General features: G+C 39.8%; 1 protein-coding gene across 4 annotated transcripts in view; it reads right to left on the bottom strand.

Annotated features, from left to right (window-relative positions):
- Positions 1-21,183, bottom strand: part of LOC110533358 (septin-8-A) — a 47,131-nt gene that overhangs the window by 8,889 nt on the left and 17,059 nt on the right. For all 4 annotated transcript variants that reach the window (XM_021617476.2, XM_036989713.1, XM_036989712.1 and 1 more), the window contains exons 5-8: positions 8,378-8,539; positions 7,090-7,186; positions 2,641-2,809; positions 1,481-1,613 (exon numbers count right to left, since the gene is read on the bottom strand). In XM_021617476.2, coding sequence (XP_021473151.1) covers positions 1,481-1,613; positions 2,641-2,809; positions 7,090-7,186; positions 8,378-8,539 — 561 coding nt within the window. The remainder of the gene's footprint in view (positions 1-1,480; positions 1,614-2,640; positions 2,810-7,089; positions 7,187-8,377; positions 8,540-21,183) is intronic.

The following is a 21,183-nucleotide window of genomic DNA, read 5'->3' as shown; positions in this document are numbered from 1 at the left end:
AACCTCCTGAGTCAAGACATGTTAAAATCACATTTGGCTGCAATTACAGCTGTACATCTTTAAGAGCTTTGCACCACTGGATTGTATTTACCCATAATTCTTTAAAAAAGTATTCATGCTCGGTCAAGTTGGTTGTTGATCATTGCTAGAAAACCATTTTCAAGTCTTGCCATAGATTTTCAAGACGATTTAAGTCAAAACTAACTAGGCCACTCAGGAACATTCAATGACATCTTGGTAAGCAACTCCAGTGTATATTTGGCCTTGTGTTTTAGGTTATTGTCCTGCTGAAAGGTGAATGTGTCTCCCGGTGTCTGGTGGAAAGCAGACTGAACCAGGTTTTCCTCTAGGATTTTTCCTGTGATTAGCCCTTTTCCATTTCTTTTAATCATCAAAAAAACTCCCTTGTCCTTTTTTTAAACCTTTATTTAACTAGGCAAGTCAGTTAAGAACAAATTTCTATTTACAATGACGGCCCTCTGGGGAACAGTAGCTGCCTTGTTCAGGGGCAGAGCGACAGAACTTTACCTTGACATCTCGGGGATTTGATCCAGCAACCTTTCGGTTACTGGCCCAATGCTCTAACCACTAGGCTACCTGCTGCCCCTAATAGTGAGTCCAAGCTACTTATGTGACTTGTTAAGCAAGACATTTCAGCTTTTCATTTTTTATTAATTTATAAACATTTCTAAAAACACAATTCCACTTTGACGTTATGGGCTATTGTGTGTAGATCAGTGACACCAAATCTCAATTTAATAAACTTAAAACACAACAAAACGTGGAAAAAGTCAAGAGGTGTAAATACTTTCTGAAGGCACTGTAGGTTTCAATGTCAAGCTCACCTTATCTACATGCTGCCAAAATAAAGGAAACACCAACATAAAGTCTCTTAATGGGACATTTGGCCACCACAAGCCATAACAGCTTCAATGTATCTTCCATACATTCTACAAGTGTCTGGAACTCTATTGGAGGGATTCTTACACAATAAATTCCATCATTTTGTGTTTTTGATGTTGGTGGTCTCAGCTGCCGCTGTCTCAGGCGTCCCTCCAGTATCTCCCATAAGTGTTCAATTGGTTTGAGATCTGGTGACTGTGATGTCCATGCCATATGGTTTACATCGTTTTCATGCTCATCAAACCATTCAGTGACATTCATGCCCTGTGGATGGGGGCATAGCCATGATGACCAAAATAATGGCCTGCCCAGCATTTTTATACATGACCCTAAGCATGATGGTATGTTAATTACTTAACTCAGGAACCGCACAACTGCTTTCAATATTTGTTGTATCCCTCATTTACTGCCAAAATAACATTCCCATTATTTTTGGCAGTTACCTGTATGCAGACCACTGACATATTTACAGTATATGGAACTGAATCCTCAATAAGACAGCAAACCCATTTACTGAAATATTTCACCCCCCCCCCACCCACAATCCCCCATTCCCAGCCAGCAGCCACACTCTCACCTCTCTCTCCTTCTCTTTCAGCTCTGCCTCAGTCTCCTTCACTTTGTTGACAAACATCTGTCGCATCTCCTCCTCTTTCTTCTGCAGGTCTCCCATGAACTCTTTCCTCTTGGCCTCATAGGTCTCCTGGAGACTGTGGACAGGGAAGAGAGAGAAAGAGAAATGGATTACTACATCTGAGCCTAACTACAGTACACCTCTGACGAACACAGGGTTTTAAATCACTCACAGAAAGAGCATCTTTACATGCTGAACTCTGAGATTAATTGGTCCACTTCCCCAGTAACATATGACTAGCTTGATTGTTAATTTCACAGACAAATTGAAATGGTCCACCCACACAAAAAGTGTGGTGAAGAAGGCGCAACAGCGCCTCTTCAACCTCAGGAGGCTGAAGAAATTTGACTTGTCACCCAAAACCCTGACAAACTTTTACAGATGCACAATCGAGAGCAACCTGTCGGCTGTATCACCGCTTGGTACGGCAACTGCACCGCCCTCAACCACAAGGCTCTCCAGAGGGTGGTGAGGTCTACACACCATCACCGGGGGCAAACTACCTGCCCTCCATGACACCTACAGCACCTGATGCCACAGGAAGGCCAAAAAGATCATCGACAACCACCCGAGCCACTGCCTGTTCACACTTACCATCCAGAAGGCGAGGTCAGTACAGATGCATCAAAGCTGGGACTGAGAAATAGAATCTGTTTTTCAATTTCAAGGCCATCAGACTGCTAAACATGAATCACTATCTCAGAGAGGCTGCTGCCTACATTGAGACCCGATCACTGGACACTTTAATAAATGGATCACTAGTTACTTTAAACAATGCCACTTTAAATAATGACACTTTAATAATGTTTACATATCTTACATCACATGTATATTCTGTATTTTAGACCATCTATTGCACCTTGCCTATGCCGCTCAGACATCGCTCATCCATATACTTATATGTACATATTCTCATTTACCCCTTTAGATGTGTGTGCATTAGATAGTTGTTGGTGAATTGTTAAATATTACTGCACTGTCAGAACTAGAAGCACAAGCATTTTGCTACACTTGCATTAACATCTGCTAACCATGTGTATGTGACCAATAAAATTTGATTTGATTTTTGTTTGTGTGTTCTGTTCTCAGCCTTGCTGCCTCACCTGAACGGCTGACAGTCGGGGTCTGTATCTGTGAATCCCATCTCCTCCAGTTTGCAGCGTCGGTAGAGCTCGTAGTGTCTGGCGTGGGTCTGCTCTCTCAGATCCTCCATGTTCACCCTGATCAGCATCTCACGCAGCTTCACAAAGTCACAGTGGCTCTCGTTCTCCACTGGACGGGACAGCACAGATACAATACAATGTCAATGAGCCTATGTTACTAATGTCTTTCGGGGGACACATGGCTCTTGACCTTCGCCTCTCCCAAATCTGTACGGGAGTTGCAGCGATAAGACAAGACTAACTACCAATTGGATACCACGAAATTGGGGAGACAAAAAGGGAGACAAAAATATATTTGTTTTTATTAATGTCTCGCGGGCCGGATTGAAGTGCCCGGCGGGCCGTAATTTGCCCCCCCCCCCCCTTGAGCTAGAGGGTCGTGTACATTAATTATTACACTTCTGGATGTTTATGTTCCACTAACTCTCTGAGAAAAAGCTCTCTCATGCATCCCATTGTGTGGACTGGGACAGGAAGCATTTCCTGCTTTCTGACTGACATAAGTGGGGAAGAATTTGCCCTGGAGAAGACCAGAGGGAGCACATGGGCTACAGTGGTATACTGTAGGATATAGTGGAACTAAATATCAACCCCAGCTGTGAGCGCTGTGCTGGATGTAAGGATATTGCTAAAAATAGTGCCAATTAGAGAGGCATTTCGCACAGAACATGATTACATTCCACATGATAGCCACTACACCGTGAGGGTAAAACATCCTTCAGTAAACAGAGACTGTGAAAATACTGTTTGAGGGAGAAATGACACACAAACAAATGAACTCCACTTTGAAGAATTTGAGGAGGAAAAATGGTTGATGACATCTGGCATCTAACAACCTCTCTGGTAAACTCTCCCCGCTGAGATCTGAGGTGATGACCCCTGCCCAAAGCCCCCAGAAACCCTGAGCCACCAGGGCAGGGGATTCACACATTACACACACACACAGTACAGAAATAGCTGGGAGGGAAGAAATACCAGAAAGTCTGCTATCTGTCATAGTCGTCTGGGCGTCACAAAAAACAGCAGTGAGATCCTGGGGTGAGATTAGTAAAAGCCCTCAAAAGTCATTTTTGTTTTTGTAAAGACTTTCTCTGTTTCTGGGTTATAATAACCCACAAATGACTTAGGAAAACAATCAAAACAGTTTTCCTATGGGGTAGGGGGCTCGGACTAAAACTGACTATCTTAGCGATGGAGATTCAATCAAGTAAACACAACATAACATGATTTCGACACCCACTATCTCATATACGATTAGCATTCGTGAAACATTATTTTGTTCAAATATTATTTGAAAATTTAAGTTAATTGATTGCTCCTGAATTGGCCATTTGAATTTATAGGATTCAGAAAATATTCAATAAATATAGTACCAACATCCAAATTGGACCAAACTTCTTTATACCAATGAGTAAGACATTAGGATTCCATTTTTTGTCAAAAGCCACCCACGTACCCCCCACACCCCATGCCAATCCCACCTCAACAACCAGTACACAGTATCAGTTCTCTGTTTGACAAGTATGAAGCTGCGGCTTGGAGTATTGCTTCTCCTTAATATGTAATGTATTCCCTGTGAATCTGGTGATGTATCCCCCCCCACTGAAATTAGCAATTAAAATCACATTTTTGGGGGGAGTCAAAAGCCACCCACGGACCAGACCCTCCACACCAATCCCACACCTACAACCAGTATACAGTATCAGTTCTCCATGTTTGACAAGTATAATGAAGCAGTGGCTTGGAGTATTGCATCTCCATACTATGTAATGTATTCCCTGTGAATCTGGTGATGTTCTTTTCCCCTGGTCAGGGAATTAATAATTGAAGTCGCTTGCATTATTTATCATAAAGTACCGTAAAACTTAAATGAATAGCCCCGGCGTTGCCTAAATCACTGAACACAACAGGCGCTTAGAGACAGGCTTCTATTTCAGCTTGGCGTCTATTTCCTTAATGCACACATATTTTGCTCATTTGCATAGTTAACTGTTCAATTCCAGCATTCACTTCCAGCATTTTAATCAATGTCTTCTTTACACATTGTCACGTTTCTTTTGTATTAGCATGCCTCCATTTCAGAATAATAAAAAATTTTCCTTGACAGAATAATTATTCTCCTCTGACTGTGCATGTTCGGTGATCTTTCTTTCGCCACTAGAGGGCGAACTAACACTTTCTGGGGGTCTGTACTCCCAAAGCTGTTGACTGTTTTTGTGCTTGCTGTTAGCAACCAATGGCTAGCTTTTTCTTACTGACATCCCTACCCTAAACCCTAACCCCATGGCCTTACCCTAAACCTAACCTTAACTCTTACCTAACCATTTACATTTTCAACTTCAAAATGGGGGTAAGGATGTCCCAAGGATCCCGGATAGCAAGGACCAGTTCTTACTGGCGATAAAAACCAACGGATGATAGCCATAATATTTTTGTCATTATTATTATTTATTACATTAAATAATTCAGTAACCATTACACCTCATAAACAATTCATGGTAACTTCATAAACACTTAATTTAGACTGCGTTTATTTGAAACAGGCTTTTATTTTCTGAAATGTGTGCCGTTGCATGGCTATTTAAAGGGATACTGTAGGCGGCTATTTGAGCCTCAGCGTTTAATTGAAGTTTTACGATCATTTGAAAGAACCAGGTTTTAATCACTAGATGCCGCTGTCCTGCAATACCGCCACACTCGTGTTTATTAAATAGATGACAACATTTCCTTTTCAACTTGTAGAAAAGGGTTAGGGTTACAATTCAAGCCAGTCATCCATGAAAGCAATTCAGTTTGTCCTAATAGCAACCTGATGCTTCAACCCAACTCAACTCAACTCTACTTGAATAATCCAACAAGTGGCCGCTCTCTGAGATGGCTATCCCTATGCAATTGTCATATGAAGACTTTTCCTACAAGCTCAACACTTTGATGGAGAAATAGGCTAGGAACTAAAATGTTGTGACAACCTTAAAATAATTGATTACATGGTCTTGAGTTTTTCAATAAAATGATCAGGAAATAGCTCTATATGTTTGGTGAATAGTGACATTTATCATTTAACCCAATACCATTGCGAAACACTAAACAGTGTGTGTGTGTGTGTGTGTGTGTGTGTGTGTGTGTGTGTGTGTGTGTGTGTGTGTGTGTGTGTGTGTGTGTGTGTGTCTGTGGGGGACTTTTACCATTGAAGATCATAACATGTAAACCATTAGAACTGCTGTAGCCTAATGGTTTGCTTGTTTTCCAGGAATGGCCTAACAGTAGCTAATCAATAACTTTTTTGAAGGGAATAAACCACACACAAAAGGGGCCGTTTCTTGGACACAGTTTAAGCGTGAAAGGAGGACATACGGAATTACTTTCATGGAGGACTGGCTTGAATTGAGGATGACCACACCATTTCTTTTCATCATGATCCAAATCTATTGGTTTTCTACCCAAAGTTGCAAAGAAAATTGTGATTTATTTAATAAAACACAAGAGACAAGCAAAATAGATAAACGAGCGTAGCAGGTATAGCAGGAACACTGGCATCTAGTGGTCAAAACCTGCTACTTTCACACTACTTTATTGTAAATAATGCAAGTGATTTTAATTACTAATTTCAGTGGGGGGGATACATCACCAGATTCACAGGGAATACATTACATAGTAAGGAGAAGCAATACTCCAAGCTGCAGCTTCATACTTGTCAAACAGAGAACTGATACTGTGTACTGGTTGTTGAGGTGGGATGGGCATGGGGTGTGGGGGGTACGTGGGTGGCTTTTGACAAAAAATGGATTCCTAATGTCTTATTCATTGGTAGGAAACAGTTGAGTCCAAATCAGATGTTTTGTACTATATTTATTGAATATTATATGGGTGCATTCAATTAGCCTAATTTCTCTGATATAAAACTACATTTCAACAAAATAATGTTTATAGGAATGCCAATCTTACTTGATTCTAACTACAGAAACAATTTTTTAACAATCAGTTGGCGGGCGTCATGGAACGACTGATTGGAATGCTCTCCTACGAGACCGGGTTTATAAATAAAACGAAACCACTGTCCTGGGAGGATTGGGGAATGGAAACAACGGGCACAGGATAATGGAGAGACCATTCTGAATCTGAAAACTCCCAGCTGGGTTAAAATATTCTACCAGCAGTGCTCTGTGACATAATCTAATTATAACGTTTAGAGTCCCTGTCAACCACAGCTGAAGGTCTATAAACAAAGCAAACAATGTATTGTAGCAGTGTCCCTGTAGTAATACTACCAATAGTGCATTCATCGGCCTATGCCATTTCCCCAACACACTAGGGAATCTGTCTGAGCAGCAGTTTTCTCCTGAAATGGAAAGAGGAGCCAAGAGGTACAGAAAGAGGAGAGATACTCACCTTGTACTACTCCCCAGGGGTACTGCCTGGCCCTCACCGTTTTGTTTCCCACTTTAACCTCCTCGACGCTCCCCACCACAGCGAAGGGGAGATGAGCCTGAAGGAGTTCAAAAGGTCAACAGCTCTGACCAAAAGCTGCTTCCAAACAACAATCTGTCTCTCACACAGGTTACACTCCTTCCTTACAGCTTAGTCAACATATTTATTAGGCAGGTCTAACTGCTTAGACAGATGGCCATGTTTGAAATTTTTTACCCCTTTTTCTCCCCAATTTCGTGGTATCCAATTGGTAGTTACAGTCCTGTCCCATCGCTACAACTCCTGTACGGAATCGGGAGAGGCGAAGGTCGAGAGCCGTGCGTCCTTCGAAACACAACCCAGCCAAGCTGCACTACTTCTTGACACAACGCCCACTTTACCCAGAAGCCAGCTGCACTAATGTGTGGGAGGAAACACCGTACACCTGGCAAACGTGTCAGCGTGCATTGCGCCCGGCCCACCACAGGAGTCGCTAGTGTGCGATGGGACAGGAACATCCCTGCCGGCCAAACACTCCCCAGGACGACGCTGGGCCAAATTGTGCGCCGCCCCATGGGTCTCCTGGTCGCGGCCGGTTGTGACAGAGCCTGGACTCAAACCAGGATCTCTAGTGGCACAGCTAACACTGCGATGCAGTGCCTTAGACCACTGCGCCACTCGGGAGGCAAGATGGCCATGTTTACTAGCAGGTGTAACTGCTTAGACAGACAGCCATGGAGGAGAGGAAAAAGACAACAGGAGAGAAAATATGAATGTTTAATTTAGAATAAAACTTTGGTTGTAACAACGTTGCCATAGACAACACAAGAATAACTCTAGGCCAAAACAGTGTTGACGTGGGCTGTGTTTAACATCTGGCCAGCTGTATTTAGAGGCATGTCTTGTTGGCCTGATTAATAACATGGTTCTCTATTTCTCCCAGAATTACTCTGGCCAGTGAGATCCTACATCATGAGAAAAACACGTTAATCAAAGCAACCTCAAGAATGAAGTGGTAAGCCAAAACTGTCTAGAGCCCAGGTAATGAGGCCATCTAGCCTGAACACAGATCTATAGGGTGGGTCCCGTAGACACTAGACAGGCCAGACAGACCAGATCAACTGATTTGCTGCTCTACCAATTCTATATCAATGCGGTACACAGAGGAAGTTTCAAAGGGAGGAAACTATGTGCAGCTATTAAAACCATAAAACCATATATTAAAACCACCTATAGTGAAGGAAAAACAGTGAGTGAGTGAGTGACTCACATTCATGGAGGAGTTGATCTCTGTGACTGCGTGGTCATCTGTGGGGAACTGATAGATCTGGACTCCGTTGCTCACCAGCTCACTCATGATTTTAATCTTGAATTTATGGAGCTCGCTCTTGGAGATTGTATCGGCTTTAGCGATGATGGGGATTATATTCACCTAAAAAGGAGAGAAAGGAGAGCATTCTGGCCATTAGGATAAACTCCATCTGGTTTGCTTTTTAGGTTTTTCTACAAATTGTACATCTTTAGAAATTCTGCTATGATTTAACAAAGGTTTCATGGCGATTGTATCTTAAAATTAAAGCTCAATGCATATCAGAGAATCTGAACTTGTCAGAGTATCATCAACAAATACTTGAAGTACTGAATGTCGCCATAAGCAAACCACGACGGGTTGATCTCAGTCAAACCCACACAGAACAATAAAACAAACAGCAATTAAGAAAACAAAACTGACCGAGGTCCCATCCCAGCACTAAAACAGATGGGAAAATAAACACATTCATATGACAGTATTGCTTTGGCTCCTCAGAGTACTGGGACGATGTAGATAATTATCCTAGATTAAAGTCACTGACGTCCTATAGCCAGGAGGTGATGAGAGACAATTTGTTAGGGTCAAAAAGGAGGCCTTATTCGATGTAACCATTCAGCATAATTTTGCTACAAAACAGATGTCATGGTTGTTTTGCATAGATGCCTCCGTCCTTTACACAAAGTCTATTGAGGTAAAACAGCAGAGGCTCATCTCATCCCTAAACCAGACCACCTTACAATACTATATTTAGGTGTTGGTCCCTCAGTGCTGGGAACCTGTCAACGTTCTGCCTCAATAGTCTTTATGGAAGTAGAAGTTAAACCCCATTGCCTGTCTGCTTTACATCATAGACATATAGGCTGATTTTCAGTCTGCCCTGTGTCCCCTGTGAAAAGGCTGATTAGTGACAGCTCAGAGAGCGATAGAGCCATGCTGTTGGCTGAGGTAAGCTGCCATGCTGTTGGCTGAGGTAAGCTGCCATGCTGTTGGCTGAGGTATTGGCCTAGACTTGGGCGATATCCAGATTTATACAGGGGTATTTAAAAATACAGACCGTATGATTTTCAATACTGTTTAAAAAAGCAAAATGTTATTTATACAGTATACAGTGCATTCGGAAAGTATTCAGACCCCCTGAACGTTTTACACATTTTGTTTAGGTTACAGCCTTATCCTAAAATGGACTAAAAATATACAATCTACACACAATACCCCATAATGATAAAGCAAAAACAGGTTTAGACATTTTAGCAAACGTATTAAAATAATAAATAAAAATATATCACATTTACATAAGTATTCAGACCCTTTACTCAGTACTTTGTTGAAGCATCTTTGGCAGCAATTACAGCCGAGTCTTCTTGGGTATGACGCTACAAGCTTGGAACACCTGTATTTGGGGAGTTTCTCCCATTCTTCTCTGCAGATCCTCTCAAGCTCTGTCAGGTTGGAGGGGGAGCGTCACAGCACAGCTATTTTCAGGACTCTCCAGAGATGTTAGATCGGGTTCAAGTCCAGGCTCTGGCTGGGCCACCGAAGGACATTGAGACTTGTCCCGAAGCTACTCCTGCATTGTCTTGGCTGTGTGCATAGGGTCGTTGTCCTGTTGGAAGGTGAACCTTCGCCCCAGTCTGAGGTCCTGAGCGCTCTGGAGCAGATCTCTCTACATTGCTCCATTCATCTATCCTGACTAGTCTCCCAGTCCCTGCCTCTGAAAAACATCCCCACAGCATGATGCTGCCACCCACGCTTCACCGTAGGGATGGTGCCAGGTTTCCTCCAGATGTGACACTTGATGCAAAGGAGTTCAATCTTAATTTCATCAGACCAGAGAATCTTGTTTCTCATGGTCTGAGAGTCCTTCAGGTGCCTGTTGGCAACCGCCAAGTGGGTTGTCATGTGCATTTTACTGAGGAGTGGCTTCCGTCCAGCCACTCTACCATAAATGCCTGGTTGGTGGAGTGCTGCAGAGATGGTTGCCCTTCTGGAAGGTTCTCCCATCTCCACATCGGCTTCTTGGTCACCTCCCCGATCAAGGCCCTTCTCCCCCGATTTCTCAGTTTGGCCAGCTCTGAGTCTTGGTGGTTCCAAACCTCTATACAGTGGATTCAGAAAGTATTCAGACCCCTAGACTTTTTCTACATTTTGTTAAGTTAGCCTTTTTCTACAGCCTTATTCTAAAATGTCTGAAATAAAATGTTTATCTATACGTGTATAATGACAAAGCGAGAACAGGTTTTTAGAAATGTTAGCAAATGCATAAAAACATTTTTTTTAAAAACAGAAATACCTTATTGACATAAGTATTCAGACCCTTTGCTATGAGACTCGAAATGGAGCTCACCTTGTAGGACATGCAGCAATAAAGTTAATTATAGAAAATGTGTTGCATAAAGCATGACGACCATTTCAGATATGATAACCTTATTTTCCCTTTATGTAAGGTCACAACTACAGTACCTCTGTATTTGTATTGTTTTACCACAGAAAACGTGAAAGACAAAACAGTGCAGATAAAAATGGATAGAAACAGTGTGCAGGTGAGGTTGGAAGACCTCACCACAAATACAAGTAAATCAGCCTAGAGCAATACCAAAGTATTTGATGCAAGAACTGCTAAAACCATGTGCGCCTCACAAAAGACCTCATCCAACATCATCCCATGTCCAGTTTGACATAAAAAGTCAGCAGGACCGTCAGAGAGCAGACAGACCTCATGCAGCGATTTGATAAAGACTGAGCTTTAGCCAGAGTCTGGAAAGCTCTCAATCTCAAGTAGATCTGAGGATATCAACCATATAGTGTTTTGGATCAGCTACCACAAACCCAACTTAAACCGAGAGAAGAATAAACCACTTGCTTGTTTGGATCGCAGACAGAGGCACAGACATTGACAGTTGATTTCAGCTGTAGTGCTGAGACCCTAGAATGGACATCATGTTATATTCCACAGAAGTGGAGAAGAGAGGAAACACGTAGTACTGTCACCAATGACAATGTAGATGCACAAAATGTGTATTTACTTTAATAACGTTACATTCTTTGTTGCATTTATTTGTGTAATTACTTTAAACTGAAAATATTCTATGTACCTTTTTATTTTAATTTTAATGATGGTAATAAAAGTAATTACACATCTTATGTACAGTTAACTTTCTTCCTGTTGTTCCTGTCTGAAAAACTGTATATAGGAATAGGTTTTACGGGCTGTGATGTGTAAAACGTGTCAGAGCAGTAACAACTGCTATAGCCTAGCCTTTTCCAAAGGGCCAACACCGGATAGCCCACACTTTTTCTACTTTGAAAGTTGCATTTACCTTTTTTTGGATGAAATAAGTAACAAGTTAATTTACAATAAAGTCATACAATCATCTGAGCATTGATGTTTCCAAATCTGGATTATTTATTGAAGTCATAACTATGGGTGACAGGTTACACCTTGACCCTCTCTATACTTTAGATAGGGCCCAACTGAAAATGACTATTAGAACAAATCATTAAGCTAAATTATAAAATGTAGTGTGTAGTGTGTAGTGTGTAGTGTGTATGTGTGTGTGTGTGTGTGTGTGTGTGTGTGTGTGTGTGTGTGTGTGTGTGTGTGTGTGTGTGTGTGTGGCATACATTCTACTATTCCATACAGCTCAATGGCAAAAGGGCCTGTTTCCACAACAATAATATCCGACTACATCCCGTAAGTCTTTTAAGCAGACGAGACAATACCTACAGTATTTTTCAACATAGCATCTAAAAGGACTCATGTCAGTCATGTTTGCAAAAGCCCCAAGCTGTCCCAACACTGAATAGTCGTCATAATAATATTCACTCAAGGTGTTCATCACCAAAAACATCAGTGATGATAGACAGAGTGGATTTTCGGAAAAGTAAGGGAATTGTGCTCAGACTGTTGTCAATGATTTTGTCAGGGTTACCCTCATTGGCTGATGTGCAATAAACAGAGACACTCCCATGAACATCTGTGTGTGCCATCTCAAGTGCAAGGTCATGTCATTTCTCTCTCAGGTATTGCCTATGCTCCACTGACCAGCCTATGTCTAGGTTGGAATTGTTGTCCTGTATGCCTCTCCAAAGGACTTGAATTGCCCTCACATGCTGTACGTCCTTGCAGTTAGCACAATTGTCACAGCAGTCATGTTTGGGGATATTGGTTGCGTGACCCCAAAGAGCTGTAACAGTTTCCCCCGCAAGCAGCTGGTACTGCTTTACACATACAGTCTCATCTTATCTGAAACGCCAACAAGCGGTCTTCCATGGTACAACAAATGTTATGTTGTGTCGTCCCTCCCCGCTCTGCCATACGCCTGCATGTAGGACTCAAGATCTTGAAGTGGTCCATAGTTAACCACATGATGGACACCCTTAAAGTCTAGCCCCATTCCCAGTGCAGAAGTAGCCATCACAACTCTGAGATTAAATGACTCATCTTCCAAGGCAGCGATGATGCACAGTTTTATGTGCTCTGGTATCTCTGAGTGGTACATGTTGAAAAGCCTGTTTTCCAGCCTGCCCTCTACTCCTGCTGGATGCACTGGAGTTCTCCAAGGAAATGCTGAAAAACAGGACCGTATGACAGTCCTTGGGGTTTCAGGCCCCTTTGACTCCACCTCTTGTGAGCAACCATGAAAACATCTCTACAGGGTCAGATGACACCTTCTTTCACCACTGCCTGTCTGATGTTGTCCCTGTCAGGACTTTTCAACACCCCCAACACATTGCTGCATGCCCAGTGTTCACCACCCCCAACACATTGCTGCATGCCCAGTGTTCACCACCTTCAACACATTGGTGCATGCCCAGTGTTCACCACCCCCAACACATTGGTGCATGCCCAGTGTTCACCACCCTCAACACATTGGTGCATGCCCAGTGTTCACCACCCCCAACACATTGCTGCATGCCCAGTGTTCACCACCCTCAACACATTGGTGCATGCCCAGCTGCTTCATTATGCTATTCCTTGTAGCCTTAGAAACACAATACAGGAATTGGTAGGAGTGACCGCAGCTCGCCAACCATTCTCCACCACTCCCGAAAAGCAAGCTCCTTCCCCTGTGCCTTACCCCCTTATAGGAAATGGGATACAAACAAGACAATATGCATTAGTTGTCAAAAAGACTAAATAATATTTGTTTAATGACAACATTGTCATGTTGAAGGTACTATGTTGAAGGTACTACACACGCGTGACCTGTGTGTTCATTTAGAAGGAGGGTTATTTTAAGAGAAGGTCCAACATTATTGGTCCATACTAAAATGCACAGAAACACAACTGATCAAAGAATTAGCAGGTTTCACACATGAGACAGTAGTTTTACAAGTCAAATAATTACCATACACCACATGGTAATAAAAACACACGGCATGTCTCCCACCCCAACCCACATAGCTGCAACCACATCCCCTTCTCCTGCTCTCACCACATAGCTGCACCTCCATCACCCCTCCTCTCTCCCCCGATATCGATAAGACAGTTTTAGTTAACTTAGCCAAAAAGATGCTCAACACATTTTAGTTCCACACAAATAACTCACCATTGAACCTCATCGACACCCATTCCAATGAGACGCTCGCGGATCAATAACGTTTGAAGTGGACCATTTCCCTGAGCCAACAAAAGTTTCAGGAGTCCTGGAAGACAGTCGTGTATTCACCCTTGGCAATTTTCTCATCCTTCTCACTTTGACCAGTGAAAACGGCGGCAATTCCTTGAGAGTTCAGAACACGAACCTGATCCTCGATTATTGACTTCAGAGAACTACTATTACCATCCATTTCTCCACTTTCAATAAATCGCAGACTGTCATACCACACTTAATACACTAAACTTGTACCATAGCCTGTAGCTAGACACAGCAAAATGTATATTTTCTTTAATAGAGTGTTCAAGGAGAGGGGTTATAATGCCTTAATTGATTCGATGTTGTGTATAAAGTACGCTTCTGGCAAAACGGAATTCAATTTTTCCTCCATATTTTCTCCAATGTTGAAAACTAGCTAGCATACGAAACAACTTTATACAAAATGTGTCCTACCCGGTTGGAAAACAGTGACGAACACATACCACCCTCTAAATATCCTGATAAATAGGACTTCAATTGGAGTAACAAGGACATGTCCAGACAGTCAACAATTGACTTCTGGTTGATTTATAATTCATTAGATAACACTGTAGTCAAGGTATCCATTGAACCATCAATTTGTACTGATCATAAAGTTACATTCTTATCTTTAAATATTCATGGATCTGAAGTTAAAGCGAATCGAAAGCTATTGGAAACTCAATAGTAGACTGTTGAAAGATGATCATATCAAGATGGATGCCAAAGGTATTATACAAGACAATTGGAGGAAAGCCCATCTATTTAAGTCTCATGGGAAATACTTGGAATTAATGAAGTATGAAATAAGACAAACAGCCATGAAGAGAGGTAAAGAAATTGCTGAACTTAAGATAAGTTTATGTTTGAAATACTTTCTCTAATCTCTTTGGAGGACCTTGGTCAGTTATTTTCTTTACAACTAGAAATGGACCGAATGTATGAAGAGAGAGCAAAAGGGACATTTGTAAGATCAAGAAGGAGATGGTTGGAGGAAGGTGAAGAAAAAAATAATATCTGAATTTACCTCTATTCATAAGCTTAATATAGAAGGCAAAGAAAATGAAAACCCCAAAGATATTTCAAAATATGTTTCAGAATTCTATGGTCATCTTTTCACCTGTCCTACTAGTGACATATCTGCCTTTCTAGACTCTGTCAAAGACTATGCAAAATGAATAGATGAAGACTTCCAAAAGTCTTGTAATGCATTTTTTATTTCATTAATATAAATAAATTAATCAGCAAGTTAAGCGAACAAATCTCCAGGGAATCATGGCCTTTAGAGAAATCTATAAATATTTTCAGGAGGACATTGTTGAATTTATATTTCATATTTTTAAGGAGGAAATTGATTTAGGGTTCCTGCCTGTTTCTATGACACAAGGCCTCTTTCTGTAATACCAACACCAAACAAAGATCCTATGATGTTAGAAAATTGGAGACCAATCATATTAATGAACAATGATGGAAAGATACTTGCATCCATTTTTGCAATAAGACTTAAAAAAAGGTCTTGACCAAATCAGTGACGAAACCCAGTGTGGTTTTATGAAGGGCAGACATATAGGTAATAATATTCTACTAGTATTGGACTTGATAGACAACAATGAGCACATTATGGAAGATAACTTTATTTTATGTGTAAACTTTTACAAGGCTTTTGATACAGTTGAAGATTATTATATTTTCGAGACTGATTTTTTGGGGGGTTTTGGTCAATATTTTCAAATCTGATTTATCTCTGAATATTAGGAAATGTGAATCATTTACGTTGAAAAGATGTGACAAACTCAGTATGTAATATTCCTATAAAAGATGTGACAAACTCAGTATGTAATATTCCTATAAAAGATGTGACAAACTCAGTATGTAATATTCCTATAAAAGATGTGACAAACTCAGTATGTAATATTCCTATAAAAGATGTGACAAACTCAGTATGTAATATTCCTATAAAAGATGTGACAAACTCAGTATGTAATATTCCTATAAAAGATGTGACAAACTCAGTATGTAATATTCCTATAAAAGATGTGACAAACTCAGTATGTAATATTCCTATAAAAGATGTGACAAACTCAGTATGTAATATTCCTATAAAAGATGTGACAAACTCAGTATGTAATATTCCTATAAAAGATGTGACAAACTCAGTATGTAATATTCCTATAAAAGATGTGACAAACTCAGTATGTAATATTCCTATAAAAGATGTGACAAACTCAGTATGTAATATTCCTATAAAAGATGTGACAAACTCAGTATGTAATATTCCTATAAAAGATGTGACAAACTCAGTATGTAATATTCCTATAAAAGATGTGACAAACTCAGTATGTAATATTCCTATAAAAGATGTGACAAACTCAGTATGTAATATTCCTATAAAAGATGTGACAAACTCAGTATGTAATATTCCTATAAAAGATGTGACAAACTCAGTATGTAATATTCCTATAAAAGATGTGACAAACTCAGTATGTAATATTCCTATAAAAGATGTGACAAACTCAGTATGTAATATTCCTATAAAAGATGTGACAAACTCAGTATGTAATATTCCTATAAAAGATGTGACAAACTCAGTATGTAATATTCCTATAAAAGATGTGACAAACTCAGTATGTAATATTCCTATAAAAGATGTGACAAACTCAGTATGTAATATTCCTATAAAAGATGTGACAAACTCAGTATGTAATATTCCTATAAAAGATGTGACAAACTCAGTATGTAATATTCCTATAAAAGATGTGACAAACTCAGTATGTAATATTCCTATAAAAGATGTGACAAACTCAGTATGTAATATTCCTATAAAAGATGTGACAAACTCAGTATGTAATATTCCTATAAAAGATGTGACAAACTCAGTATGTAATATTCCTATAAAAGATGTGACAAACTCAGTATGTAATATTCCTATAAAAGATGTGACAAACTCAGTATGTAATATTCCTATAAAAGATGTGACAAACTCAGTATGTAATATTCCTATAAAAGATGTGACAAACTCAGTATGTAATATTCCTATAAAAGATGTGACAAACTCAGTATGTAATATTCCTATAAAAGATGTGACAAACTCAGTATGTAATATTCCTATAAAAGATGTGACAAACTCAGTATGTAATATTCCTATAAAAGATGTGACAAACTCAGTATGTAATATTCCTATAAAAGATGTGACAAACTCAGTATGTAATATTCCTATGAAAGATGTGACAAACTCAGTATGTAATATTCCTATAAAAGATGTGACAAACTCAGTATGTAATATTCCTATAAAAGATGTGACAAACTCAGTATGTAATATTCCTATGAAAGATGTGACAAACTCAGTATGTAATATTCCTATAAAAGATGTGACAAACTCAGTATGTAATATTCCTATAAAAGATGTGACAAACTCAGTATGTAATATTCCTATAAAAGATGTGACAAACTCAGTATGTAATATTCCTATAAAAGATGTGACAAACTCAGTATGTAATATTCCTATAAAAGATGTGACAAACTCAGTATGTAATATTCCTATAAAAGATGTGACAAACTCAGTATGTAATATTCCTATAAAAGATGTGACAAACTCAGTATGTAATATTCCTATAAAAGATGTAACAAACTCAGTATGTAATATTCCTATAAAAGATGTGACAAACTCAGTATGTAATATTCCTATAAAAGATGTGACAAACTCAGTATGTAATATTCCTATAAAAGATGTGACAAACTCAGTATGTAATATTCCTATGAAAGATGTGACAAACTCAGTATGTAATATTCCTATAAAAGATGTGACAAACTCAGTATGTAATATTCCTATAAAAGATGTGACAAACTCAGTATGTAATATTCCTATAAAAGATGTGACAAACTCAGTATGTAATATTCCTATAAAAGATGTGACAAACTCAGTATGTAATATTCCTATAAAAGATGTGACAAACTCAGTATGTAATATTCCTATAAAAGATGTGATTACATATTTTGTTATTAAAGTTAGCAAAGATCAGAAAGAAAGGACTTAAATCTTTCCTATTGTAGAGAAAATTGGAAAGAGATTTAACTCCTGGTTATTAAGAGATCTTTCTTTCTCTGGACGTGTACTTTTGTCCAAATCTGAAGGTCTGTCCAGATAAATGTATACCTCCCTTGGATGTAACTAAAATGGTTGATACTAAATGATTTAACTTCATATGGAGGAATAAACCTCATTATTTAAGAAAAGCGGTAATATGCAGCACTAAAGGTGAGGGAGGGTTGAATGCTCTGGATATTAAAACCTCTAATATAATCTTTAAGATCAAATGGATACAAAACTATTTAAGAAATAAGGATTGGATTTGGAATATAATCCCTAATTTAACATTCCAACAGATTGGTGGTCTAGAATTCTTACTAAAATGCAACTTTGATGTGGGTTAGATCCCTATTAAGCTTGCTAACTTTCATAAACAAGTACTTCACAAGCATTAACATCTGCTAAACACGTGTATGTGACCAATAACATTTGATTTCTAACTTGGAACCTCATGTACAAACTTTTCCCCACATAGGTATACAATCTGGAATAATAGAGACATAAAATACAAAAACAAGTCTATATTTTTCCAGAACTGGTTTGACAACAGCATTATCTGGAATAAACAATTATTGAATAATGATGGACAACTATATGATTATCCAGAACTCATGAGAACACCACGTTACATTCACTCCTGAGGAGTATCAAATTGTTGTTAGAGCTGTCCCTACAGGTGCTATTCTTCTTTTAGGAGAATAGAACAGTACTCAAAGCAGATATAACAGTACTGTTGAGGATTTTGTAGCCTCAATACAGCTAGAAGGAATTTACATTTTAAACTATAAATGTAATAACATATATATAAGGAAAACAGTCCAAATGTTGCTATTCCCTCTGCTAAAATGTACTGGAATACAGCCCTAGGCTAGATGTCAAGATCAAGCGTCTTGGTTACAGCAGAGACATTCAATCCCCTCCTGGACCAAGATCCATGTTGCCTAAATTGTTTTGTGCGTAAAAAATGTAATAAAACATTTATTTAAATACTGAGTGTACAAAACATTAAGAACACCTTAAAAACGCTGCTAGTTTTTGACATTGAGTTAAAATGAATTGAGGCTGTGGACTCGACAAGGTGTCGAAAACATTCCACAGGGATATTGGCCCATTCGGGTGGTGGACCATTCTTGATACAGTTCTTAACACTGTCAAATCGGTGCGCCTACCATCAACCATTCAAAGGCATTTATTTATGTTTTGTCTTGCCCATTCACCCTCTGAATGGCACACATACACAATCCAAGTCTCAATTACCTCAAGGCTTAAAATTCCTTCTATAACCGGTCTCCTCCTCTTCATCTACAGGGATCGAAGTGGATTTAATAAGTAACATCAATAAGGGATCACAGCTTTCACCTGGTCAGCCTGTCATGGAAAGAGCAGGTGTTCTTAATGTTTTGACAGACTCAGTGTGTATGTATATGACAGTATGAAAATCTGGATAACGCCCAACCCTATCATAACCATACCATCTGTTTGATATGAGTCATCGCATTTCTAGACACAAACAAGCCTGGCATTTCCTCTCCACCATTCCTAGAACAGCTTTATAGGCCATACAACTGGCCTGATACAGTGGGGCAAGAAAGTAGAGAGAGGCCTGTAATTTTCATCATAGGTACACTTCAACTATGACAGACAAAATGAGGGAAGAAAATCCAGAAAATCACATTGTAGGATTTTTAATGAATTTATTTGCAAATTATGGTGGAAAATAAGTATTTGGTCAATAACAAAAGTTTATCTCAATACTTTGTTATATACCCTTTGTTGGCAATGACAGAGGACAAACGTTTTCTGTAAGTCTTCACAAGGTTTTCACACACTGTTGCTGGTATTTTGGCCCATTCCTCCATGCAGATCGCCTCTAGAGCAGTGATCTTTTGGGGCTGTTGCTGGGCAACACGGACTTTCAACTCCCTCCAAAGATTTTCTATGGGGTTGAGATCTGGAGACTGGCTAGGCCACTCCAGAACCTTGAAATGCTTCTTACGAAGCCACTCCGTTGCCCGGGCGGTGTGTTTGGGATCATTGTCATGCTGAAAGACAGAGCCACATTTCATCTTCAATGCCCTTGCTGATGGAAGGAGGTTTTCACTCAAAATCTCACGATACATGGCCCCATTCATTCTTTCCTTTACACGGATCAGTCGTCCTGGTCCCTTTGCAGAAAAACAGCCCCAAAGCATGATGTTTCCACCCCCATGCTTCACAGTAGGTATGGTGTTCTTTGGATGCAACTCAGCATTCTTTGTCCTCCAAACACAACGAGTTGAGTTTTTACCAAAAAGTTATATTTTGGTTTCATCTGATCATATGACATTCTCCCAATCTTCTTCTGGATCATCCAAATGCTCTCTAGCAAACTTCAGACGGGCCTGGACATGTACTGGCTTAAGCAGGGGGACACGTCTGGCACTGCAGGATTTGAGTCCCTGGCGGCGTAGTGTGTTACTGATGGTAGGCTTTGTTACTTTGGTCCCAGCTCTCTGCAGGTCATTCACTAGGTCCCCCCGTGTGGTTCTGGGATTTTTGCTCACCGTTCTTGTGATCATTTTGACCCCACGGGGTGAGATCTTGCGTGGAGCCCCAGATCGAGGGAGATTATCAGTGGTCTTGTATGTCTTCCATTTCCTAATAATTGCTCCCACAGTAGATTTCTTCAAACCAAGCTGCTTACCTATTGCAGATTCAGTCTTCCCAGCCTGGTGCAGGTCTACAATTTTGTTTCTGGTGTCCTTTGACAGCTCTTTGGTCTTGGCCATAGTGGAGTTTGGAGTGTGACTGTTTGAGGTTGTGGACAGGTGTCTTTTATACTGATAACAAGTTTAAACAGGTGCCATTAATACAGGTAACGAGTGGAGGACAGAGGAGCCTCTTAAAGAAGAAGTTACAGGTCTGTGAGAGCCAGAAATCTTGCTTGTTTGTAGGTGACAAAATACTTATTTTCCACCATAATTTGCAAATAAATTCATTAAAAATCCTACAATGTGATTTTCTGGATTTTCTTTTCTCATTTTGTCTGTCATAGTTGAAGTGTACCTATGATGAAAATTACA

This window comes from Oncorhynchus mykiss, chromosome 10, assembly GCF_013265735.2.
Source record: "Oncorhynchus mykiss isolate Arlee chromosome 10, USDA_OmykA_1.1, whole genome shotgun sequence".
Taxonomy (NCBI): domain Eukaryota; kingdom Metazoa; phylum Chordata; class Actinopteri; order Salmoniformes; family Salmonidae; genus Oncorhynchus; species Oncorhynchus mykiss.
This window is presented reverse-complemented; position numbering and strand designations above follow the sequence as displayed.